The sequence below is a fragment of the Microcebus murinus genome, chromosome 14 (genome assembly GCF_040939455.1).
Source record: "Microcebus murinus isolate Inina chromosome 14, M.murinus_Inina_mat1.0, whole genome shotgun sequence".
NCBI classification, from domain to species: domain Eukaryota; kingdom Metazoa; phylum Chordata; class Mammalia; order Primates; family Cheirogaleidae; genus Microcebus; species Microcebus murinus.
The window spans coordinates 14,558,238-14,585,255 of record NC_134117.1 but is presented as its reverse complement, the minus strand read 5'-3'; the positions used below and the strand labels follow the sequence as shown (position 1 = coordinate 14,585,255).

At 42.9% G+C, this 27,018-nt stretch overlaps 1 protein-coding gene across 4 annotated transcripts in view; it reads right to left on the bottom strand.

The window, feature by feature from the left end:
- Nucleotides 1-27,018, bottom strand: part of ABLIM1 (actin binding LIM protein 1) — a 290,610-nt gene that overhangs the window by 134,748 nt on the left and 128,844 nt on the right. For 3 of the 4 annotated variants that reach the window (XM_076009764.1, XM_012772677.3, XM_076009763.1), the window contains exon 2: nucleotides 10,142-10,276. In XM_076009764.1, the coding sequence (XP_075865879.1) occupies nucleotides 10,142-10,276 (135 nt within the window). Of the gene's footprint in view, nucleotides 1-10,141; nucleotides 10,277-22,358; nucleotides 22,449-27,018 lie in introns of those variants that run through there. The other variant, XM_076009765.1, reaches the window with a different exon arrangement.

The window sequence follows — 27,018 nt, the reverse complement described above, 5'->3', positions numbered from 1 at the left end:
TCCCCATCTGCACGCTACTAGCCAGGGATGGCTAGAGCAGGCACTTTTATGTCTACTCTTCAGCTGAGTGTCTCATACCTAAATTCTACATTTAAGGAGGTTGTCCTGAAGAAAGTCCCAACAAGGGCCATGTGATCAGAGAACCCTTATCAGAGAAGCCCCTCCCTGAGTAGCTTGCAAACTGCACACCGACACATTATACCTACTGAGGTTCTCCCGGGTTCTCATTAAAGGTTGTAATGGGAAGATGAGAAACGCAGAGTTTCAGAAGCTTCAGGAGCAGCAGAACGGCTGTCCTTGGTGTTGAGACACATTGTAAATATGCTTCTCTGGAGAGAAAGCGGGACCCACCCTGTGGCCTCACACAGGCTTTTCATAGAAGATGGCGGAACCCTGCTGATGTCCCACAGATGGTAGCAAAGACGCGGAAGTGAATACTTATTACAGAAGCACAATTGAAGGTTCCCCAAATGCCACTTCCATCACAGAGAAAGGCTGCTCCAAGCCCTGCCACATGACTCCGATGTGGACAAAAAGTTTTGAAGGTGCTTATCTCGTTCAGTCTTGGCTGATCTTATCAAGGCAGCTATGTTTGCTCTCTACCTCTCACTGAGCCAGCGCTACCTCTCTAGACACTATCAAAATCCCTCGCAGATTAAATGAAAGAAAAATATGGCCAAAGGAGAGTCAACTCTTCCACGATACTTTTCAAATTACAACCAAAATTTCACTATTTCAATCTAATTAGTGGCAGACCAATCTCGTCCTGACAGCTAAAATGTTTGATTTATACGAGTGCAGTTTTTCTCATTGTCAGTAGATGTCATGGCTATAACATGGCAAGGTGGACTCCAAAGACTACATGAAACAAACAGCCTCGCCACTTCAGATGCAAATCCAAGCAGGCATCGGGACGGGCATTTCTCAGACTTCCCCGATTTCACTCACATACCACCTTCACTACTGTTTGCCATAGTTTTCATTTATCTATTCTATTTCCTTAATGTTTTTTAAAAATCATCTCACTTTTAACACATGATTATTTTAAAAGGCAAATGTATACCACTCTCATAAATCAATAGCCAGTGTCCCTTCATCTATATATAAAGAATCTGTAGAAATAAATATTAAACAGTGTAACTAAATTTGAGCTTTGATAACCATTGTCTGGTCAAGTTCTTGGGCCTGAAAGCTGCTCTCTCTTTGTTACAAAGACCTTGTGCTTCATGAAATTAGAAGGATTGAAAAAAGGATTAAAGAGAGAACAAACAATGTGTCTGGGAAGCATAAAAAAAAAAAAAATTCCTCCTTCCTACAGCTACAAAATAATTGAAACCATATCTTAGTGACCTGGACTTAATTTGGAAATAATGATTTATAATTAGTACAGGATAAGCGTCTTTTATCAGAAATTCACAGAACTAGAAGTGTTTCAGATTCTAGAATATTTGTACCATATACTTCCCAGCTGAGCATCCCTAATCAAAGCATCTGAAATTCAAAATGCTGCAAAGAGCATTTCCTTTGGATATAATGCTAGCAGTCAAAAAGTTTCAGATTTTGGAGAATTGCAGATTTCAAATTTTTTGGTTAGGGATATTCAACCCATATATCACTCGACGATAAACATTTCGTTCATTCATTCAACAACTATTATTAAGCACCTAACTATAAATTAGGCTTTTACTAAGGATTGCTAATACAAACCTCCTGCCCTGTTGGCGCCTACATTTCTAGTGAGGGGAGACAGGCAATAAACAAACCATACACAACTTAACTCATATAAATACATATACACACATATGCATACGTATTTACATATGTACATATCAGATGGTGTCAAGGATGACCTCACTGGTAAGTGACATTTCAGAAGAGACCCCAAGGAGGTGTGGGAGAGCATCAGGCATATATCTGGGTGAAGAGCTTGTCAAGCAAAAGAAATAGTGAGTGCAAAGGTCCTGGGCCTACTTGGTATTTGTTTGACCAAGCAGGACAGGGTAGCTCAGCAGACTGAGCCAGGGAGAAAATGGTGAGGGATGAGCTCAGAGAGTAACAGTGGGGAGGAGCCTTCAGGGTCCAACATAGGTCTTTGGATTTCTTTCTGAAAGATGAGAAGTTCTTTGGAAAGGGGAGAGGACGTGACTTTTTTTTTTAAAGGATCATCTTGGCTGTTGCATTGAGAATAAACTGTGGGGGGTGTGGGCCAACGGCAAATGCAGAGAGACCTGCTAAAATTACTGATGCAGACAAGACACAAAGATGGCTTGGACCAGCAGGGCAGTTATCTTCGGGACAGTGATAAATAGTCAAATTTGTATATACTATGAAGACAAGGCTGTTAGGATTTGTTGATGGATTGCTTGTGGTATGTGAGAAAAAAGGAGAAGTTGAGAATGATTCCAAGAGTTTTAGCCTGAGCAACTGGAAGGAAGATCTTAACAACTGCTGAAATTATTAAATGGCTAGAGAAGAAGGTTAGGATGAGGATGGGGCCAGTAATCAGGAGAGTTTGGTTTGAGGTGTCCACTGGAGATTCTGAGAAGGCTGCTGAAGATACCAGCCCGAATTGCAGGGGAGAAGAACAGACTTGGGAATTGTCAGGGGACAGATGATGTTAATCCACGAGACCGGATAAGGTCACTAGAAAGTGGAGGTAGAGAGGAGGTCTAAGCATGGGGCACTCAATGGTTCACGGTCAGGAGATAAAAAGAAACAGCAATATGACTGGCTAAATGCTTGCTTTAGAAATGGTCAAGGAAAATTTAATTGTCTTCCCCCCTCTATAGTGCAAACACTCCCATAACCTTGGTTGTACAAATCATTTTCTTGGTTTGTTCTTCCTTGATGGAACTGTGTGAACTTTAACATGTCCTTTTTTAAGAAATAAGTGTTCACAGACATGATCTTAGAGTTGTCAAGAACTGTAAAGAATCTGAGATTTTACCTTATTTGTAAGCGAATAAATTTGCCTACTCCAGTTTTATGGAGGCTGGCAGAAGACATGAAACTCCTGGGTCAGAAACAAAGACTATTCTCACAGCACGGCAGGCAGCATGAGCTTCCTATCTGTCACTGGTTCCCTCATGCCCCCAGATCCCCTGGGGTAATAGTAATAGGCACAGCCGGATGCCGCACACACAGTGGGTTGAGTCTCAGCTGAGGAACCTCACACTTAAGAAACTTCAATCTTTTATAATGAGCGACAAGCAAACCCGTCCAGCTTTGCTCCAGAGGCAGACATTATCTTTATCGTACTGGACAGCAAACAAATCTGCCCTTGACTCTGGAAACACTATCTCTATCTTCCAAAGCTGGCTGTTATACAAACATCCTTAAAAAATTATTCAAAACAAAAGGCTATCAGCACCTCTGCTCCCAAGAGACTCACAGATAATTACCTCCCAACAAGAGTCAAAACTGATAAGCAGTATATTTTGGAAAGATTATGAGCCCTTATCCTGTTCCAGTTTGGAATTCAAAACCCTAAATATTTAAAAAATCTAAATTATGCTTATTTGACAAGGTAACATTTTAACATGACAAAAAATTCAGAAGATAAATTATTCAGGATTATCCTTTTATAAACAAAAGACAATATGAAACTGGTTTCTTTTTTGCAGTAAGAAAGGAATACATTTATATTGCACTTATTTTTTTTCTTTCATCCTGGTTAATTCTGTTCCCCACTCCCCTCTCCCTTTTTGCTTTTTTTTTTATTAAGAGAGGAAGTCTTATTATGTCTCCTAGGCTGGTCTTGAACTCCTGCCCTCAAGGGATCATCTCATCTCAGCCTCTCAAGTACAGGTGTTGAGCCACCTCATCCAGATAATTCTGCCTATTAATCAGTTTTCAAATGACTAAGATTCTCTAAATAGGTATTAAAAGCCTGAGATCAGCTTTTGAAGAATAGAAGAAACTGCTTCCATTTTGCTGGAGTTTTATCAATTTTCCCAAATTGATTAAGCCCCAAAATAACCAATATCCAGTCTGCCATGTGAGCCCAGACAGGAAAGCTAAGGGTCTAAACCAGAGAAAAAATTAAGCAGCAGCAACAGCTTAACCAAGAACTGCCTGAGCCTAACTTTTCTTATCTGCTAAATCTGCCAGGCAGACATGTAGCTCTATAACCAATGATAGATTATCTTTACTTGCATAAACCATTTTATGATAATGCCTGTCTCTCAGGTTAATTTAGTTTCCAAAGAGAATCATTTACAAGTCAATCTTTTCCACCTCCATCCATTCATTCTCCCAAGTATTTATTCATCCTTCCTACTAACCATTTATTGCCACTCAACAGAATTATCCATATTCCTCATCTCCCTCTCCCTTCTTAAATGTCTAAAAGGAGGGTATACAAACTTCTGGACCCCATTGGGAAATTGGGTAATCACTCTGCAATACTCCCTGTGTGCATAGTAAATAAATCTCTCTTACTAATCTGCCTTATTGTGAGCTGATGTTTCAGAGAATCTTCCAGGGAGAAGAGGAAGTTTCCCCTCCTCCCCCAAAAATGTTGAGAAAAAAAAAATAAAGCAAGAAGAGATGTGATATAGGAAGTAGTTAAAATATTACACAGGATAGTTTGGGAAAGGATCACTGAAAACAGAGAACACTTAGCTGGACAGTGATTCTTGATTGTTGATTCTCTGGCAGCCTCCCTAGTCTTTGGTCTTTTCTAAATAATCTAGAACTTTCTGGCAGAAAAAAATTAGGGCCTTCCTCTGAAAAATGCTCAAGGTAAACAACAATAATTATAATGAATTATATTTCAAAATAATGAACAAAAAAGATATATAATATATATATAATTAAAATAAACTATAATTCACATTTAAAGAGATACTTAGAAGTGCCAGACATGGACAATTTGTCCCTCATTAGAAGCTATTCCACCAAGGAAGAACCTGGGCAAATACTAACACATCCACATCCAAATTGGGATGAATGCTTCTCATTTGTTTTCAGGTTTCTTATTCTCTCACACAGCATGTAATACAACCATGATGCAGACAAGGCTACAGATTAAAAACCTATCACATCAACTGAAACAATATTCCAGAATAAATGGGTAGCATTAGAACCACTCCTTTAAGTTAGTGGGATGAATCCCGCTAAAATGAGCAAGGATGGAAAACAAAGCTATCGAGTTCTGAAGACAGAGTAGCTCCACTTAGACCCCTGCAGCTGAATTCTACTCCCACTGGGTTATTATAAGAAATAACGTAAGCTTTGGGGATCTCCTTTTCATTTAATTATAGAGTCCATCCATCAATTAAACCACTTTCTTCATCTCATTACCAGATGAATACATATGCTCAGGTGGAGAATGGGCATGAGGTTCTACCTCCTTCAGATGCTGGCATCCTTTAGCATTCAGTCCTGCCTTTTGCTCTTTCCCAGGGAAATTTCACACACAATCATACAGCTTCAGCCATTATCCTGATGCCAAAGACTTTCAAATCCTCCTTCCCAACACGGGCCAGCATCTCTTGAATGCTAAGCCTACTGGACTCGATGTACTGTGTATACTCAACCTCAATGTATCCCAAACCAAACTGGTTCTCTCTCTCCCCAGTACTGCCCCCAAGTGCTCCTGCATTTCCTTAGTTGGTGGCAACTCTATATATCCACCCAGGCAGTCCAGCTGGAGACGTGGATCCTTCTTCACTCCTCCCATTCAATCAGTCATCAAATCCTATCAACCCTAACTTTAAGTGTCTCTTAAATATTTGTCTCCTATTCCCCATCATACCCAGCTGCTACCTTACATTATTTCCACCTGGACTACCAATATATCTTCCCTATGGGTCTCCCATCTTCTGTCCTGCATCCTATACATCTCTCCATCACAGCACTTATTACTGGATCTCTTCAATGTTGCTTATTTTTATGTCTTTTCCAACGCTCCATGAGTTCTTTGACTACAAACATGGTATGTTGTCTCTTTCTAGTCTCAGCATTTAGCATACCATCCTTCATGGAGTGTGTGTTCAATTAACATTTAGTAAATGGATGAATAACTCTTGGCCCATCGGATCCCACAATGTCAGACATTTCGGGAAGTGGGATGAGTTCACCAACAAAACTCCTTCTCCCCAAGCTTTATCTTGTCACAGCTGCATCTGTGAAGTCATGGAGCCCGAAAATGATTTAAGCCTGTGCTATAAACTCTAATTCCTCCACCGCAACCCTTTCCCACCTTCATACTTGTTTAGCCTTTGTGTAAAATGTTCTGTGTCCTCTTTTTCCCTTTTTTCCAAAACCTATTTTTTAGCTAGAAGAGTTTATCCCTGTTTTTTACTCCCACAGGCATTTGCAACTTAGGCCTTTCTAATTGTGGAAAGCAACCTCTGCCCCCATCCAAGAAATAGAAGGCTTTGTCAACATGGTGTATGTAAGGAGAGCAGGGCGGGAGGGGGAGAGGATGCCAGGCAGAAAGTCTCACTGGCCCCGAAATCACAGTCAAGACCTGAATCTGCCTCCTGTGCATTTAGCCAGCTCTTGAGCAAAAGCCCCACCCTTTGGGGCACATGCTCCCCACCCAAAATCCTCTGTCCTGGGACATTAGCTCATTATCTGAACATCACAACTCTACATGTAATGGGAAGAAAATGAAACTGTTGTTTTAGGACTTGGCTGAAGTCTGGGTCACTTGGGTTAGGAGGAAGATTGTATTTCTCAGGGAGAAGACTGCTGTTTCTTCTGGGAAACCATCCTAACGAACTTATAAAAAGCAGATACCATAAGGAAATTTAGAGTCCTAATCTAATTGGGACAGAGGAGAGAAGGGTCTTTGAAGAGAGAGGAAGCCCTATCAAGGATGGAGGCAGATGAGATTCTAAAAATAAGTATGAAAAACAGCCCTGGCCTGTACTTTCTGACCAATGTTTCTGTAAACTGAAAACTGCTCTAAAAATTAAAGTCTATTAATTAAAAAAAGAAAGAAAAAAAGAAATGGCCCTGGCCAAGGGAGAAATTTCTTCTGCAGGAGATGGTCTGAGAACATTTGGGCAGTTGTTGCCTATTATGCACTATAACCTCCGATTATCTATCCCAGACCTCCGGTAAAGTCTGCTAAAAACAGCATTGAGGTGGCCGGGCGCTGTGGCTCACGCCTGTAATCCTAGCTCTTGGGAGGCCGAGGCGGGCAGATTGCTCAAGGTCAGGAGTTCAAAACCAGCCTGAGCAAGAGCGAGACCCCGTCTCTACTATAAATAGAAAGAAATTAATTGGCCAACTGATATATATATATTAAAAAAATTAGCCGGGCATGGTGGCGCATGCCTGTAGTCCCAGCTACTCGGGAGGCTGAGGCAGAAGGATCACTCTAGCCCAGGAGTTTGAGGTTGCTGTGAGCTAGGCTGACGCCACGGCACTCACTCTAGCCTGGACAACAAAGCGAGACTCTGTCTCAAAAAAAAAAAAACCAGCATTGAGGGTGCCTTGGGAAATGGAGGAAGAGGAATAATGTCCAGTGTGGAATGAAGCAATGAAAAAGACACAGCGCTCACAAGGGGAGACCAAGTATTTGATACTGGCAAGAATTTGGAGAGGGAACCACAAGAATGCAAACCTCAAGGACTCTTTAGAACGTGCTGTCCAATGTGGTAGCCACTAACCACACGTGGCTATTGAGCACTTGAAATGTGCCAAATCGAAACTGAGATGTTTTAGGCAAGTATGAAAAAAAAAGAATGTCAAATATCTCAATAATTTTTATATTACATGTTGAAATGATACATTTTTGGATACGGGGTTAAATAAAATATGACAATTGCAACCTGTCCCTTTTTAGCTTTTTAATATAGCTATTAGCATATTTAGAATTACACAGTGGCTTACATCATATTTCTATTGGACAATGCTGTTCTGGAATCTTGGGAAAACTCACGGACTTCCTACAGTATAAGGAATGGGGAGCTTAACCCACTTTCTTTGGATATTAAAGGAAAGGGTGACCCCAGAAAGTTGGGACACAAGACAGCATACATTGATAGATTAAGTGTGAGAAAGTATCCATTTATAAGAATAGGTGACTCATTTATTTTAGTAATACTTTTATAAATGGAAAATTAATTCCTAAAAATAGCAAGTGCTTTTAAAATAGGATTCAATTTAAACAAAAATTCAACTTTTCAGAAATACATTTATAGCATAAAATCAAGTACATGATTCAACTTTCCAACATAACTAACTTATATTTTGCTCCTTAGATTTAAACTTTCAAGTAGAAATATAAAGTATATACAGGGATGAAGTCCTTTATGGATTACATTTATATTTCATACTGAATCTATCCCTGGAACTATGTCTCAGGAAATTTATGAAAACAATAAAAAAAAATATAATTCTGACTCCAAGTTAGAATGTAGATGGATGTAACGAGAAGTTACAAGTCCAAGTTAGATGGATGTAACCAGAAAATATTCTTTCTCTGACATACTACCTAAGAATCCCTAATTCGGTACCTCTGCATTCTATATTATACACATAGATGGTTATGTGTATACAGAATCTACAAACTTCAGACCTGGGTGATGTAAGTGTCATATGGTCTGGTCTCTTTATGTTATAGATTAGGACCTGGAGCCACAGAGAGACAAGTAACTTGCCTGCAATCACACAGATGCTGAATGGCAAGGAAGGACTAAAGCTACACAGGACGTAGCACAGTAAGCACCCTGGGTGTGGCTCTGATATTTCCTGATGACCACCTTGGGTTGTCTGAAAATTCAGGTTTATCATTCTTACTCACAGAGGTTTTCAGGAGGAATAAATAATCTCTCCCTATAAGATGTGCATAATTGCATCTGTAACCTATGTCATGCATTGAGCTTATTTCCGGGAGCAAGCTCAAACCCTCCCTCTTCTTCCCACCTCTCACTCTAGCTATACATGCTAAAGATGCTTCTCCTGAAAAGTGTATGCTCAGAGAAAGGAGCAGCTGTAGGCTCCAGGAAACCACCTCCTCACTCCTTTCTCATGTATTCTCAAGTATGCTGGTGTCCACTTGAAACCTACCTGGCCATGGATGGATGGCTTAGGATGCAATGCTAAGTCTTTCTTTTCTTTTTCTTGCAGACAAAATCTCGCTCTGTCACTCAGGCTAGAGCGCAGTGGCATCATCATAGCTCACTGCAACCTCAAACTCCTGGGTTAACGCTATCTTCCTGCTTCAGCCTCCTGAGTAGCTGGGACTATAGGTGAACACCAACACACCCAGCTATTTTTTTTTTTTATGTAGTAGAGATGGTGGTCTTGCTCTTACTCAGGCTGGTATCAAACTTCTGACCTCAAGCAATTCTCCCACCTTGGCCTCCCAAAGTGCTAGGATGACAGGTGTGAGCCATGCTTAATGCATGCAGAGCACTAAGTAAAGCTGCAAGGCAAGCTCAGAGTCTTGTCCCTCTTCCATCTCTTCCTACATCTTCCGACCCCATCCTGAGCTACACAGCTGTGCTCTCAGCTCAAGTAACTTAGTTCTCAAACACACACACAAACCACTCTCTTCTTCTTCTTTTTCCCTAATCAGCCATGCCCTGGCTCTCAAATAACAGGTCAGCATATTTCATACCAAGATGCCAACATTTGTAAACCTAAAAAGGTAGGCGTGCTAATGGAAATCAACATCAAATTGGTAGCTTCTTGGATGGGAAGTACTTTTCTGCGTGGAGACCTCCTAATCCTCACTTCTCAATTCGCATGCGCGCGCGCACACACACACACACACACACACACACACACACACACACAGAGGAGCCAGTGACTTGGCACCCTAATCTTACAAGTTTTCAGTCCTCCTATAACTAATGGATATTGGGATAATGTTACTTTGTGGTAGGAATCCCTTATTTCAGAGGAAAAGAGAGATAAGGTGCAAAACACAACACTGCATTTGCATTTACTGCTCCTTCCACAGTAGAATCAGGGACCCCAGTGGGCACCCAAAGGCCTGTGAACCAGTGGTCCTGGGGGTCTTGCTGTCCTCTCTGAGTCTAATCGAATCCTAAACTAGAGGTAAATGATTCCAGGGCTTCTGAGAGCATTCTTAACTCCTGATGTGGAGTTATGGGGATGGGGTGGACCCCACAGCAAGCACTGACTGTGACATGCCACTAAGCTGGAGGTGCCATACCTTTGCAGGTGAAACATTTGATGTGGAAATGTTTGGTCTGGACCCGAAGCACTTCACCCTTGCAGGGCTCCCCACACTTATGGCAGTGAATGACAGGCTTCTCCGATGGGTGGTGAGGGTCCTGAGGGTGGGCCACTGGGAGAAAACACAACAAAAGATCCAAGTGAGCAGAAAACATTCCTACAGAAGTGGTCATATGGACATGCACAAATATCCCCATAATTTGAGTATCAAATGAGCCACACATATTGATTCAACAGCATGAACTGAGCAACCCCAACCCCATAATCCTGAGAACACACAGATCACTAAGACAGTTGTGGCTATAACAGTCCAGTGGGGGTGACAGTGGTCACAGCCTGATAGGTGTTGGGGGCATTCAGTGGTTGAGAGGCAGTTGTGACAGTGGCTTCAGGAAACCCTCCTGACTATTGTTTCCAGGGGGCAAAGGGAACCCTGTTCTAGAGTTTTAATGGCACTGGGTCCTGCCTTTGTGCTGAGGAGGACTCATTCCCGAGATTAGGCCTGACCTGGACAAGCCCTAGGTTATACCAAAGAGCAATCAAAGCATATGGTCAAGGGCAGTAGCCAAGATGGGCAACTAGAGACATCACTTGTCGGATCTTCCCAGCTGGAAGGTAGTATGTTGGACTGAGGAAAGTGGACAGCATTTGCAGCCCATGTGCAGATTGCAGGGAGAGAGAGCAGAGACACCCGAGGACGCAACTTAGAAAAACAGCAAAGCTAGGAAAGAGGAAGATAGGAGAAGACAGTGGCATGGACCAAACCCAGAGATGCTTGGAGCCCAGTGAAAGGGTAGGGGGTGGCTTGGATGGGCAGGCTGCACCTGGTGCTCCCCAGACATGAGAATGGTGTAAGCAGAGGCAGGAGAGAAATCTCAGTCCTGGACTTGGGTAGCAAGGAAGCTCTTATGGACACATGCAATGGAGGAGTGTAGAGGGGCGCTGAGGAATGGGGATCTGTGAGTGCAACCATCCTCCACCCTCATTGGAGAACCACCATATTGGATATGGGCATGGCATTCCAAATGAATTAGCCTAGCTCCTGGTTCCCATGACAACGATATGCCCTGAGTATGCTGGCTGAATGGGAGCAGTGGCTCCCTATATTTGTATCCCTTATGAATATAGATGCAAAAATTCTCAATAAAATCCTAGCAAACTGAACTCAGCTACACATCAAAAAAATAATCCACCACAACTAAGTGGGCTTCATCCCACAGATGCAAGGTTGATTCAAGATACACAAATCTATAAATGTGATTCACCACATAAATAGAAGTAAAAACAAAGACCACATGATCCTCTCAATACATGCAGAAAAAGCATTTGACACAATTCAGCACTCCTTTATAAGAACTCTTAACAAAATAGGCATAGATGGAATATACCTCAAAATTATAAAAAGCCATATGACCAACCCACAGCCACCATTATACTGAAAAGTTGAAAGCACTCCCATTTAGAACTAGAACCAGACGAGGCTGCCCACTGTAACCACTTTCATTAAACATAGTGTTAGAAATCCTAGCCAGAGTAATCAGGCAAGAGAAGAAAATCAAGTATATCCAAATGGGGAAAGAAAAGGTCAAACTATTACTCTTTGCTGACGATATGATCTTATATATAAAAACTCCCAAAGATTCTGCCTAGAAACTCCTGGAATTGATAAATAAATTCAGTGAAGTCTCAGGTTACAAAAACAATGTGCACAAATCAGTAGCATTCCTTTATACCAACAACAGTCAAGCTGAGAATCAAATCAAAGACTCAATACCTTTTACAATAATAAAAAAGAAAATAAAATCCCTTGGAATATAATTAACCAAGGAGGTAAAAGACCTCTACAGGAAAAACTATGAAACACTGAGGAAGGAAATTCCAGAGGATATAAACAAATGGAAAAATGTCATGATCATGGATTGGCACAATCAACATTGTTAAAATGTCTATACTACTCAAAGTGATTTACAGATTCAATGCACTTCCCATTAAAATACCAATGTCATTTTTCACAGATCCGAAAAAAATACTTCTACACTTCATATGGAACCAGAAGAGCCCAAATAGCCAAAGCAACCTTAAGCAAAAAGAACAAATTGGGAGGCATCGCTTTAAGAGACTTTAAGCTACCCTACAAGGCTATAGTAACCAAAACAGCATGAAATTGGAACAAGAACAGAGACATAAACCAATGGATCGGAACAGAGAACCCAGATATAAAACCGTCCTCATATTGCCATCTGATCTTTGACAAAGCAGACACAATTCACTGGGGAAAAGAATCCCTATTCAATAAATGGTGCTAGGAAAATTAGCCAATGTAGAAGACTGAAACAAATCCACATCACTCACTACTCACAAAAATTAACTCAGGATGGATCATAGACTTAAACCTAAGGCATGAACCTATAAGAATTCTAGAAGAAGAGGTTGAAAAACTCTTACAGATATCAGCCTAGGCAAAGAATTTATTAAGAAGACCCCAAAGGCAATCACAGCAACAGCAAAAACAAATAAATGGGACCTGATTAAATTAAAAAGCTTTTGCACAGCCAAGGAAACAATCAATGTAATTAAATGACCACCTCCAGAATGGGAGAAAATATTTCCATGCTGTACATCTGATAAAAGGCTAACAACCAGAATTTGCAAAGTACTCAAGTGAATCAACAAGAAAAAAAATCAATCGACCCCATTAAAAAGTGGGCAAAAGATATGGACAGAAACTTGTCAAAAGAAGATAGACTAATAGCCAAAAAACATATGAAAAAATGCTCAATGTCTCTAATTATCAGAGAAATGCAAATTAAAACCACAATGAGATATCACCTAACTCCAGTGAGAATGGCTTTTTTCAAAAAATTCCAAAATAACAGATGCTGGTATGGATGCGAATAGACAGGAATACTTATACATTGTTGGTTGGACTGCAAACTAGTACAACCTCTATGGAAAGTAGCATGGAGATTCCTCAAAGAACTAAAAGTAGACCTACTATTTGATATAGCAATCCTGCTACTGGGTATTTACCCAAAGGAAAAAAAAGACATTTTTATAAAACAGAAACTTGCATTTGAATGTTTAGTGTAGCACAATTCACAATGACAAAGATGTATAACCAACCAAGTGCCCCATCAATACATGAATAGATTAATAAAATGTTGTATACATATACCATTGAGTACTACTCAGCCATAAAAAATGGCGAACTAATACCTTTCGTAACAACCTGGATGGAACTAGAGACCATTCTCCTAAGTGAAGTATCACAATAATGGAAAAACAAATACCACACATACTCACTATTAAATTGGAATTAATTGATCAACACTCGTGTGTACATATGGTAGTAACACTCAATGGAAATCAAGCAGGTGGGAGGGGACAGGAAGGGATGAGTAAAGACTCACCTAATGGGTACAATGCACACTATCTGGGTGACGGGCACACTTATAACTTTGACTCAAACTGTACAAAAGTGATTCATATAACCAAAATGTTTGCACCCCATAATATTCTGAAAGTAAAATTAAAGGTCCAATGGGAAAAACACTAATACTGGGCTTGTTCCTCTGTGGAGCCTGCAATCTTCTCTCTTCCTCCCAAAATTCTCCAAGATGACATAATGGGGCTGTTAAATATACAATATTGTTTGGTTCAATATTTTGTAACCTGTATTTGTAACATGTCTTTATCTCAATTGAGAAAGCACCTTTCAGCAGGCATTCACTGCAGACTATAAGTCCCTTGAAGATGGGGACCATTTCTTCGAGTTCATCCTTTTCTTTTCTCCCCAGTTGTACTTCCTCCTTCCTTCGGCTCCTTGGGACATAGCAGAATGCTCACACACTAAAGTTGCTCAGTAAATGTTTCTTTACTTGTTAATTGGCATGTGCTGGATGGTTTCTAGACTTTACCAGGGAGTCATATCTGATCTTAATTTGGTAACTCATTTAACCCACTGGAGGCCCTGCTAGGAGCCTATAATGAGCCTAGTTCCTGGTATATACACTGCTGGCACTGATTTCAAAACAAAAAACAAAAAACTAGGAACCATGTGGATTTCTCTGAGCCTCTGTTTCCTTCTTCATAAAACAAAGAGGATTGGCCCAGAGGATTTCCAGGGTCTTTTCAGACCCTAAAATCACATGATGGGGCTTACAGGGATTATTCCCTCAGTCTGCAGAGTGTGGCATTCAGGGAAGAGCAACCATTGCCACTTCCCTCCCTGGGACTAGGACGACAGCCTCCCCTGACAGAGGTACAGAGAAGGCTGTGAGGGGACACCAGTGGCTCTGAGCTCGCCATGTGTCTTCCTCGAAGTTGCACTTTCTCCAGCCAGAGAATGCAGATTGGCACTTTTTGCTACCAAATTCCTTTTCGGTTTGGGTCCTCAGAAGCGGGGAACATGTGATATAAATTACCTACGTGACATAAAGTACCTACGTGAGCGTGGCACAGGGCAAGAATAGTGAACCTAAAATGAATCAACCAACACAAAGATGATTTTTTTTTCCACAAAAGGTAAAACCAGGTTGGACAGGGGCAGATATGGGCAGATATTGCTGGAACTGAACTCAGAAAGGACCTCACAGCAAGGAGCTCACTGTACCCCACAAGTATAATAGTTCATTGTTGCTCTGAGACCCCTGTAATGTTCTCATTTCACCTGGAAAGAGTTTGAACAAGACTGTCCAATTAATCCATTACTGGCTAAATTCTGAGAAACAAGGTTCTTCTTGTGAGACTTTAACCAGAAGCAGGTATAGTTTCAGGTTAAACATCTGATCTGCATTCTCTAAAAACGGACCAACCCTGGGAATGTCCGGCAAGACACCAAGGTTGAAATTCAGCAGCATTTTGCTTATCTACTCACTGGGATCTCTCTTGAACAGAACTTAGTATTATCACAAGGAGTTAAGGAGGGCCATGCTATCAAGATTTCTAAATAATTACTGACTTTAAAAGTGATATGTATCTAGGCCAAAAATCAAGTCACCTGGGCATTAAAGAAAAGTTTCCCTTAACAATATCTGCTTCAAGTGCTAGTGGAGATTATGTGAGTTGTTCTTTTTTCCCAAGTTAATTCCTACTTCCTATGAGAATGGAGAAAAGTAATATTTATTGGGTGTCTACTAAATCCAGGCATGGGGCAAGGTGCTTACAGGTAAGTCACTTTATCCATCCTCACCATCCCTCTCTCTCAATAAACTGAATAATCTTGTTCCCATTTGACAGAGGAGGAAATAAAACCTCAGAGAAGTTGAACCACCTGCCCAAGTTATCAGTAAGGGGAAGCTCAAAGATCTATACCCAGGTCTTTCTGACTCCTAAGCTCATGCTGTTCCCATGCCATTTGTATAAATAAGAAAATTGTTGTAAGTCAATTATAATTATTACTTATAATTATAATTTGTATAGCCAAGTTCAAGTGAGTTAGTTCTATAAGCAGCAGCTAGGGCTTTGGCTTATAAAGGGAATGCATGCAGCAAAAAGGTCTCATCACCTGGGCATGGCACCCAGGTGATAATCCTCAGGGCTTCCTGCTGAGCCCATAATCAGAACCCCTGGTGCCACAAAATAAAAATGCAGATTCCTCAGCCCCACAGACCTAGGGGTGGGAGTCATTTGGGGATCTACCTTTTTAGTAAGCTCCTCAATCGACTCTTAACGCATACTCCAGTTTAAGAGCTATTTCCCTTTAGAATTCAGACAATATGAATAAACCAGCTATAGATAGAGAAAAGTTAGAATTTAAAAAGTAATCCGTAAGGCCATCCTTTTCAGCAACAAGATGAGAACACAGTGACTCTCTTGACTATAAGGGAGTATGCATTTTTTGGATAAGAAACTGCACTGCAGTTTCTCTTGACACTTGAATTTGTTACTGCTAAGCAAACCAACCATGCTGAGTAATGATGAGACAAGGAAAATATCATTTCACTTCTTGGCTTTTCTCTCTGTCTGAATAAAGAGAAGGCAGTGCAAATGCTGGCACCAGCCACAAAGGTCAGAGTTGGGATCAGCATCCACTTTTTGCAAGCATTTCCCTGCGGAGCTATGTATTACACCACCATGCCCAGAGAAGACTTCTGCTTTCACCCAGAGCTGAGCAGAGACTGTATCCTGTTTATTTGCCTTTCCTTCATACAACAGCCCAGGCAGACACATATCAGAAAAACACATTTGTGAAGAAATGGATATTTTTTGGGGGGGGGACAGAGTCTGACTCTCTAACCCTGGCTAGAGTTCAGAGGCATCATCATACCTCACTGCAGCCTCAAATTCCTGGGCTCAAACGATTCTCCTGCCTCAGCCTCCCAGAGTGCTAGGATTACAGGAATGAGCCACCTCACCTGGACAGAAATGGGCTTTTTAGAGAATGACAGAACCCAAAGACCAAAGGAGATTCAGTGTTTTTTCAACCCAACTCAAGTCAGTCTAAACAAAAGAATCTCTCTCCTTTTTAAAGATGAATAAAGGGGTTCATTTTACATAACTGTCTTGGACAGTTTGGTTATTACCAAATGTATGTTCGTTGGCTCAATCCTACAATTTTGAAATCCGTATGATCAGCTGCAATACAGACACGATGTCAATTCTGCACCTCTTATTTGCCAGCCAACTCAGTTGCTAATTGGTACTTAATTGTTCTATCTTTCAGAGCCTGGGTGGTCCCTACTTATTCTGATAAGGAAACCAAGGAGCAAAGGGCTCACATTCCTTGCCCAAAGTCAGCACAAGTTATTGGCAGAAGCACACTTAGCACTCAGGCTTCCCAACACTTTCCTGTACCAAGTCATCCGTGATTGACCCCGGAACTTGGGCGGACATGACTAAACCTTCCATGGCTCATCAATTTTCTTGCCTAAATAAGAAGTATACACTGATAAACCGAGAACACGATTGCACACTTTGTGAATAATGAGGCAATACATACAAAGAGCCAGGTAAAGGGATTCTTCATGGCAAAATATCCAGTTTGAAGGGATGCCAGCTCCCCACATAAAGCAGCTAGGCCATTGCATGGCTAACTGAGGAGCTTCCCACAGTCCTTCACAGTCAGATAAAACAGGGCAGCCACACCTCCAAGCAAAAGTTCAATTTTGAATGTGTTACTTTTGAAATGTCTATTAAATATCTCAGGCAATGAGACAGGGGGATTGAGACCATTAAGGAAATTTCAGTAACCTGCAGGGCCTTCAAACAGAGGCTACTGCAGTTTATAAAAGGAAAGTGACAAAGCTTAGGCAGAGCCCTTCCTTCAAATCCAGAAGTAGCCTCATCTTTGCCCAAGCTATAGCCCTCTGGGGCAAGGACCATGGAACTAGACCACCAGAAACAGAAAGCACGCCTGAAATAAAAAAAAGCTCCTTAGCAGGTACATATCAGGAAAACCTATGGCAGAGTATTATGAGTTATAACCTGCTCTGGGTTATCTGAAAGATTCAGAATCTCCCAGGTAACATGCAAATTCCCTCTCCCAAGTCCCTTTCTCTCTCCACCATTCCTTTACTCATAGGCCTTTGAAATGACACAGTGCCTGATGGCTTTCAAAGCCCCTCTATCTCATTTCACTCTCACAAGAGCACTGCCGTAGGAAGGACAGGTACCGTCAACCCTATCTCAGAAATGGGCAAACTGAGGCTCAGAGGAAATAAGTGACTCACCCAAGATGACACAGCCAAGAAATAAAGAGTTGGCAGCAAACTACTGCAGTGGCTCCTAACCCAGGATGCCCTTTATACCAGAATAATCCTCCTAATCACCGATGCTTCAAACCTTGCAGTCATCTCTATTCCACCCTCTCTTCCATTTCCCACTAAATTCTGTCCACTCTCACATCTCTCACCCCACTAATCCAGCCCTCAACTCCTTTTTCTCACATTGCTGAGTTTCCTACTCCCTGGCCCTTTCTTTTCCAAGGCAACCTACGATGAGTAGTCTACTCCATGAGGTGCAGAATAACCCCCCACTCCTTAAGTGTGTGCTGGGGACAGTGTTTCCTCCCAAAGACTAAACTATAGATGGGAAGAAAAAAATGAATAACCTTACAGCAGAGAGATCTGACACACCTGGTCAGATCACCAGGCGATCAAGGTCAATATCAACAGTGGTCAGTCATGTTGATAGACTGTAACTGTGATATGAGGTGATGACAATGGGCACTTTGCCTCTGTGATCTTTCTTCTCAAAAAAACTCATAACCCTAATCATGAGAAAAATTCCAAATTGAGAGACATTCTACAAAATATCTGACCAGTACTCTTCAAAATTGTCAAGGTCATCGAAAACAAAGAAAGTCTGAGAAACCATCACAGCCAAGAGGAGCCTAGGAGACACGATGACCAAATGGAGTGTGGTACCCTGGATGGGATCCAGGAACAGAAAAGGAACAATAGATAAAACTAAGGCAATCTGAATAAAGTATGGACTTCAGTTCCTAACAATGTGTCAGTATAAGTCCAGTAATTGTAACTAACGTATTATAGTAAGATGTTATTAACGGAGGAAACAGCATTGGACATATGGGAACTCTCTGTATTATCTTCTCAATTTTTCTATTCATCTAAAACTGTTATTTAAAAAATAACATTTATTTTAAAAAACAACAAAAACAAAAAAACTTCCCATAGCTCTTTCAGTCCCAATTCTTCAAGTTTAAAGTTCTTTGCCTAGCTTCAGAGAACTTCAATAGCATGGCTCACAATAGCTTTTTAGATATCTAAGAAGGAACTACATTTGCTGAGTACTTATACGTGTGCTAAGTGATTTTGAACTCAGGCAGTCCAACCCTAGAGATCGGGCACGAAAATACTCTGCTATTTGTGTTAATAGATAAATCTCCCTTGAGCTCAGTTTTCTGGCCACTTCCTGGTCTAGCATCTTCCTTACCCCTAGTGCGTGCACCCTCACTGCATATCCCCTGGGGACGGTCTCTTTTCTTCCCATCTGTTCCGTTCAAACCTGACCCACAGGGCCAGCTCAGGTCCTGGTGCTTCTCTGAAGCTTTCACCATGGCTTAGATTGATCAAATACTTCCTTCTCCTCCGCATCCTCTAGCACTAAACATCTGTGTTGTCACTTAGCACTTAATTTTCTGTTTTTGTTTATTTTGCTTTTGTTCATAATGCATCAATCCTGGCCCTACAAAACCATAAGCTCAATGGTCAATTCCTTCAAATTTCTGAAATAGTTCTATTTCAAATATCAAATTACCTGAGTTGTCATCTTTGTACTTCTCAGTTCAATTTTAGATTAGGGAAAATAGGATTACTACCCAGTACCATTCCTGGGGCACCTTCCACATGAAGCTACAGGGTCCCGAGCTTCTGACATTACAATAAATAACTTGAGAACACTGTCATTATCAGTAAAATTTATTGAACACATAAGTATGTTCCAGGCACTGTGATAATTAATTGACACTCACAATCTCAAATAATCCTCACAACTGCTCTACGGGGTACTATCATATAATTCCTGTTTTTCAGAGGAGGAAACAAAAGCTAAGAAGAGTTAGATTCCTTGTCCAAGATCACACAGCTAAGAAGCAACAATTTGATTCCAAAGCCCGTGCTTGGAAGCACCGAGCAGGGGACTTCCACAGGAAAACATTATCCAGCACAGACGGAAATCCAGCCAGTGGATTTCCAGTATTCACTAGACTCCGATTCCATAGCTCGGAAGTGGCGGACACGGCTACATCATCATTCCAAAGGTAACACCTGCTAGTTAACAAGCAGATGGGAAACAATGCTTCAAATAAAAAAAGAAATTATTCCAGGATGCAGCAATTTATGGGAAAAGAAAACTTACACAGTGAGACAGCAAGAAAATGCAACCTGCCATGAATGGAGGCTTGGCTTGGAAAGCTACCTCTGGGTTAGACTGGTCTGGATTTGCAATCGCAAGATGGTCCTCTGCATGGTAAGGCTGATTTCTGCTTAAAAGCATCCTATTCTCTTAGGAGTCTATGTTTCAGAGAGACTGCTTCATTACCTAGAATATTTTCTCTGCTTCTACCCCATTAGTTCTCACTGAATTGTAAACACACATCATAGAGATGTGCTCTCCCCCACCTCCTATACTTCCTTTCTTTGTGTTAGAATGGTACTAGCACTGCGCCAAGGAAACAAGAAACTCAAGAGTTTAAATAAATATACAGAGTGCTTAATTTGCAGTTTACCTAAAAGTCCATTTCCTGCTGTGGCAAGCGGTAGTTACTTGAAGCTACACACACTGTTACCCTGTCATTAGTTGTCCAAAATGATCCTCCTCTTGAATTGGCTTCCACGACCTAATTTTCTCATACCATGTGAGTCTGGTAATCAGGATTATTACTTGGCACAGATGCTCCCAGAGGGCGGGCAGTACGGTGGCAGGTTTCCCTGCCAGTTGTGGCTCTCCACGTGGAGGATGTCCCGATACTCGATTTGCCTTTTCCATGGCAGTGCCACAGGTCCTTGCTAGTCTTCTAACCATAAAAGACACTGTCAGCAACCTGTCGGCAACCAGTCAGCTGGCATCCTGATTATAGAAACAGCCTCTGCCCAAATCCAATTAATCTGATTCCCCCAAGGCAACGAGGTACTAGGATTATCATAATTCGGCCAGGAAATTTCCTCTTTGCAAATCACTTGACACACTTGCCCCCGCTGTGCTATACCTGCCTTCTAGAAGTGAAGGTTAATCTTAGAAAGGGATTTTAAATCAGCTTGGTGCCTTCTCCTCCTCCTCCTCCTAAAAGGGTGACTCTTTCGACACACCTTCTGATTGAGATGACTCAGAGAGACAACACCTTCTTTGACCTTCTCTGGCCTTTCTCTGACCATGCTTAGTCATTTTACCTTGGAATAGTCATCTGTATACAAGTCCCACCTCTTCTCCCGGGCAGTAATGAGAAGGGACCTCAGACTGGATGTTAGGAGACCTGACTCTGAGTCCTGCCTTTCCTGCCACGTGCTTCAATGTCCCTGAGATTGTAACAGAGGCTGAGTGTCCGTGCCCTACCTTCCAGGGTGCCAGTAGAGACAACGTGAGGCCATCTCCTCCTGGGAGCTGCTATGGTTTGAATGTCCCCTCCAAAATCATGTTGAAATTTAAATGCCATTGTAAGTATTAAGAGGTGGGACCTTCAAGAGGTGATTAGGTCATGAAGGCTCCGCCCTTATGAATGGATGAAGGCAGTTACAGTGGGAGTGAGTGAGCTATCTCAGGAGTGGATTGCTGATACAAGGATAAAGTTTGGCCCCATCTTCTGTTTGCCCTCCTGCCTTCCACCACGGGATAATGCAACAAGGGGATCTGGGCCCCTTGACCTTGTACTTGCCAGCCTCAAAAACTGTAAGAAATTAATTTCTTTTCTTTATAAATGACCCAGCCTGCGGTATTCTGGTACAGCAACACAAAATCCACTAAGACAGCCCCCAGAGCCCCAGCGTAGCACACAGATGCCGGGTGTCAGCTGAATGTCGGGCAAGACTGTCACTGGCCTCTGTGAGCAGGAATTTCTGAAGCATCACAAGAATCCCTTCTGAAAACGGACTGAACTTTTCAAGGTCACTCAGGGATCTCAAACTGTGCCTGCGCCAGCAGTTCTACTTAGAAATGGATCGAGTCAAATGACTGGGCTGTGGTTTCCGTCTGAACCCTGCTGGAGACCACCACATTTTTATGTACTGTGAGAGAACCGCGTGTGGCCTGGTGCTGAGAGCGGCGGGGGCAGTGGTCCCACTTGAGCTATTTATAGGAACACGAGTTGAGAGGGTCAGAGTCAATTCACATTAGGGCTACGGTCCTAAGACCGTGTTTGTGTAGGTACGGTGTCACCATTGCTTTCTACCCCCTAATTCCAAAGCCAGACATTGTAGAGGGGTTAAAAAAAACAACGATCAAAGAACTAAGATGTCTATTGAAGAGTCCCTGCGTGGCACACACCCATCTGTTAACAGCACAGGAAGTCTCCCAGCTGTCTTTCTCTCTGGCTGATTCTACCCACTTCCCAGGACATACTTGGAATAATCACTGACTGGTTAGAAATAGCATTTTAGACAAACTAATGAAGATGCCTAATACGTGTCACAATTTATAAAAGATGTTCAAAGATGATAACTCCCATGATCCCATCAACCCCAAATCATCTGCATTCTACAGCTATGGAAACTGAGCTTCAGAAACGTGAAGGGACTCACCCCAGCAGTAGAGAGCTCTAGCCAGCTGCGCCCAGCCCTTCCCAGCTGTGCAGCCAGCGATTCACCTTGGCAGTTTGAAACCAGCTATGGTGGAGGCATTTCACACAGTGGAAATTGGACAAACTTTACCAAGCTGGGCCAATCTCTGCCCACCCTCTGGAGAGCTGGCTGTTAAACATTTACCAGCACACCACTGTGTCCATGGTTGTACTGCTAATAAGCAGCAAAGTGAGCCTTTTAATTCAGGTGCTTATAACTCTCAGAAACAAGAATTTGAACCCTTCCTGAAAAGGTCCTCCTGCTCCTGCTCTGTGAATAAACACACAACCTCACCTTGCTCCACATCTCTCCAGCGTCTGCACAACCATTGGGAGATGGAAGCACAACCCGTGTTCGCAACATCCAACGTGCAGTGCCAGACACGATGTTACAAATTCTAGAGCCACTTTCATCTAGATGCTTAGGCTCCTGACTCCTCCCAGACCTGAAGAACAGGCTCATTCAAGCTTTCCGTGTGCCATAACTTTGCTGGGTGTAACCTTTGCAAGAAAAAGCAAACACATATAATCTACACCTGTCACCTTGGTAGGTATTCTTCTATTCATCCAGTGACAGAGAGCATAATCCTGGTGATTTGATCATTCTCTTACTTAACTTCAGGGTTTCTTCTGCTTGAGTGGAAGGGAGGAGTTTAACTCCTAAAGTTTAACAGAGCACTTAGTGACATCTATTACTTGAAAAAAAAAATACGCTTAAAGTCCAACATGGGACTGGGAGGAGGAGAAATTTTTTTAAATGCCTCCATGGAACTCCTAAATGTAACCTCCAACACATGGGAAATAACGTCTTATCGAGAGTCAACAAATTTTGATTCACTGAGTGCCTCCCGCAGGGTGTCCTTGCAATGGCAGGACTGGTCGGGAACCCCAGGGGTGGACCAGCCATGCCCTCCCCCGTCCCCCAAGGCAGGGACCCCAGGATGTGCAGGACGAGCTGACCAACAAACCACTCAGGAGCTGTCCCCCCAGAGACCCCAGCTTCTGAAGAGAAAAGCATGCAGGAGGCTGGGCCAAAGAGCTAGAGAAAGTTTCAGGGTGGAGGGAGTGGAATTTGACACTACAGGGACAGGTGACAAGGGGCGGATGTTCAGAAAGCAGGAACAGCGTAAGGCAGGGCCTGAAGGTGAGAGCGCCCAGGATGTGTCTGCACACACGAAGTCAAATGGAGGCTTCGCCGTGGACAGGAGCAGCTCGAGGGGAGGTTGTCTCTGTGCAGCCTCGAAGGACATGACGAGCAGCCTAGACTGTAAGTTCCCCGTCTGCCCCTGCGTGGAGGCCTTCAGAGGAGGGATATGGTCAGAGCACGCTCTGGCTTGCTTTTGAGGCCTGTCTGTAAGCTCACCGTGCGGGCCGGCGGGGAGCCCGTGCTGTAACCTGGCAGCCTATGGGGGTCTCAGCTGGCCGTGCCATGTGGGTTGCAGGACGGGTTCTGATTAGACAGTTTCTGGTGCCAATCCTGGCTCTGCCCCTCTGAGCTCCGTGCCCTTAGTCAAGTTACTTACCTTCTCTAGGCCTCACTGTCCTCTTCTGTAAAATGGGGATGAATCCTACTTTGACACTTAGGAGGCTAGATGAGCTAATGCGCGGAAAGTGCTCAGCGCTTTTCTTGACACATGGGAATGCTCAAGAAATGGAAGCCGTTATTGTTTCTGGGGTGTTTCAATGAGGGGAGATGGTGGGTCACCATCAGGAATGTCCATGTGCTCCACCTCAAAGTCAAATATGTTGAATTTCAGGCTCTGTTGTCTTCTGTGACTTTTAGCAATGGACAACTGCTTTTCCACGGCGTGGTACATTCAGCTCGTGAATGTTCGGCTCACCCAAGGAATCTCGCAGCTGTCAGTACCACCATCTCAGCTGCCCATAGTGCTGTAAGCAGCAGGTTTGACTGCTTTATTGAGCTATAATTCAGATATCATGCAACTCACCCATTTAATGTGTACAATTCAATGGTTTTTAGTATAGTCCCAGCTATGAAACCATCCCACAATCGAATTTTAGAGCTTTCTCATTACCCTAAAAGGAGACCCCAACTCATTAGCAGTCACTCTCTATTCCCCACCCCCCACCCCTAGGTAACCACTAATCTTTCTGTCTCTACAGAGTTTAAACAGCAGGTTTGATTAGTATCTGAGAAGTGTCAGCTTCTCAACACTTGCATAGCAATCAGAAGGAACAACTGTATATACACAAATAGATAAGAATCACCCAGCACCCTCTGTGTATCTCACACCTAATTAATGCACACAGTCCTCCCCACGATTATGTGTGTTTTTTGCCAGCACACCCCAACAAAAAACATCCTTGTGATCATTTCATCTCTGCTTCCCTCTTGCGAAAGAGCCCATAAAAAAGACAGATATAAAAAATTTGAATGAGATGTCATCAGACCCAGAGTTTTCACAACCAAGACTTGCCTAGAGGTATGTCAACACCAGTGTCAGCACCAGAGAACTGCCAGAAATTTAGAGACAATAGGAAATGCCTATAAGTAACTGATCACTCCCCAATGCAGGGCGCTGGGAGAGGTTCAGAGCATGGTTATCAAGAATGCAAGGAGTTTGTGTCTTCAAACGGCATGGACTTTCAACCCATTTGTCCAATCCCTTTGCCACACAGCAACCGGCATGATCTTTTAAGGACATGGTTGGAGCAGACTGTTCCTTCTCTCCGCACGATCCCAGATGCCCCAGCCCCGCCACTGCTCTGAGCTCTTCTCACGCCCTTCCCAAGCTCCAGCTCTTGCTGCCTCAAGATCTCCAGGTGCTGCTTTCCCTTCCCGGAAGGCTCCCTCCACCCCCGGGTATTTCTGAGGCTGGCACCTTCTCTTCTTCCTTGTCTCACCCTCAAGCAGCTCCCATGTCACCTCCCCCGAGAGTCTCCCCGCCCCACCTAAGTAAAGGCACCTCCCAGCTCCCCCACAACCCCCATCTCCGTTACTTTCTTTATATCCACCACAATCTAAACGTTCTATTTCTTGCTTTCTTTCCTGTCTTCTCCATCCTAAGGTGTTCCCAGGGTCTAGCACGGTGGCGGGCACGTCTGTGCTCTATAAATGGATGTTCAATATGTTCATGATTTTAACACTAGCCTGGCTGCGTCTCTTTTCCAGAGCAACAGTCTTTGGGTGAAACTCAAAGTTGGGTAACTACCTTGGTTTCACCAACAGTATCTATCAATTAGGTAGTTTGGATGATGTCAATACAACTCAACTGATGACAAAAGATAAATGACTTAAGTCTCTGACTCAGGAAAAAAAACAAAAGCTGAAGGAATGAGCTAACTGATGGACCAGTCTCAAACCCACCCCGCTAAGCTCTCTGAATGAGAACCACACAGCGAAGCACAATTTCCGGCTGAGCTGACCTGCAGGGAGGAGTTGGGGTGGCACCCGAGCCTTGGGAAAGCTAAATGACCTCAGAGAGGGACACGATGATGAGGACAGCCAGCAGGGACCGCTGCTCCCTCCAGTGGGCTCCCGGGCACACTTGGCCACCAGCCCCAAACTCTTTAAAGCAACTGATCTCCTGAGGCCAACACATTCCTGCGTCAAATGATCACCAGCCACCTCATTTGATCCCACTGCACAAAGGTGAAATAGAGTCTTCGGCTTGCTACTGCAGGACGTGGCATCAGGAACCCAACAGGTGAAATTCCTTGGTGACATTCTATCACAGGACAGTGGGAATTACACCACAGGAAGCCACCTATGGCATCCTGGCATATTGTTCACAACAAAATTACAAAGCCTTGCTCTGCTGGAGGCAAAGTGAGAAAAGACAGTCTGGCGGAAATGGGTGGACCTTCCTTAGTTCCTCAACTCACCTATCAGCTCTACCTGCCCAGGTCCCTGAACTAATCTGATCACTAAACTCGTATCACTGAACGCATGGACCCAGATTTTATTCCATCAAGAGGAATAACAGTGGTAATGGCAGTAACAGCAATTAGCAGGGCTTGCTGTGTATCAGCATTGCTTTAACTGCTTTATCTGTATTAATTGACTCAATTCTCACAATAACCCTATGACATTGGTACAGTTATTGTCCTTTTCTGATGAGGAAACTGAGGCAATGGGAGGTTAAGTGACTGGCCCAAGGTTGCACAATTAGTAAAAGGAAGAGACAGAATTTGAACCTAGGCATTCTGGCTGCAGAGCTATTTGTAAACATAGCTTACTTTTTAGGCAAACCTGTAACATCCTGAAGGCTTAGGGGATAAGTTTCCAAAGCCACCAAGGCAAAGGAACGACACTGTACCGCAAGGGTCAGGTGAGAAAGAGATGGACACATGCTACAGGGAAGGGCTTCACAAATTCAGGCTCTGAAAATCCCGGCTGAGGGCAGTTTGACGCTGCCTCTCTGACCAGTTCCAAATTTAATTCCTCTCACCACCTCCATCTTAGTCTTATTTTATCCACAAGGGCCCTCAGGCCTTTGGCCCTGGGCTGTGCACCTACACTGCTACTTAAATAAACTCTAAGGATCAACTGACCCTCATTAACATTCATTAAGCACCTGCTGCCCGACAGCTGTCACGCTGACGTCTTCATGTATTATCTCATTTAACACTCACAATAACGATATGGAGCAGGTAGTAGG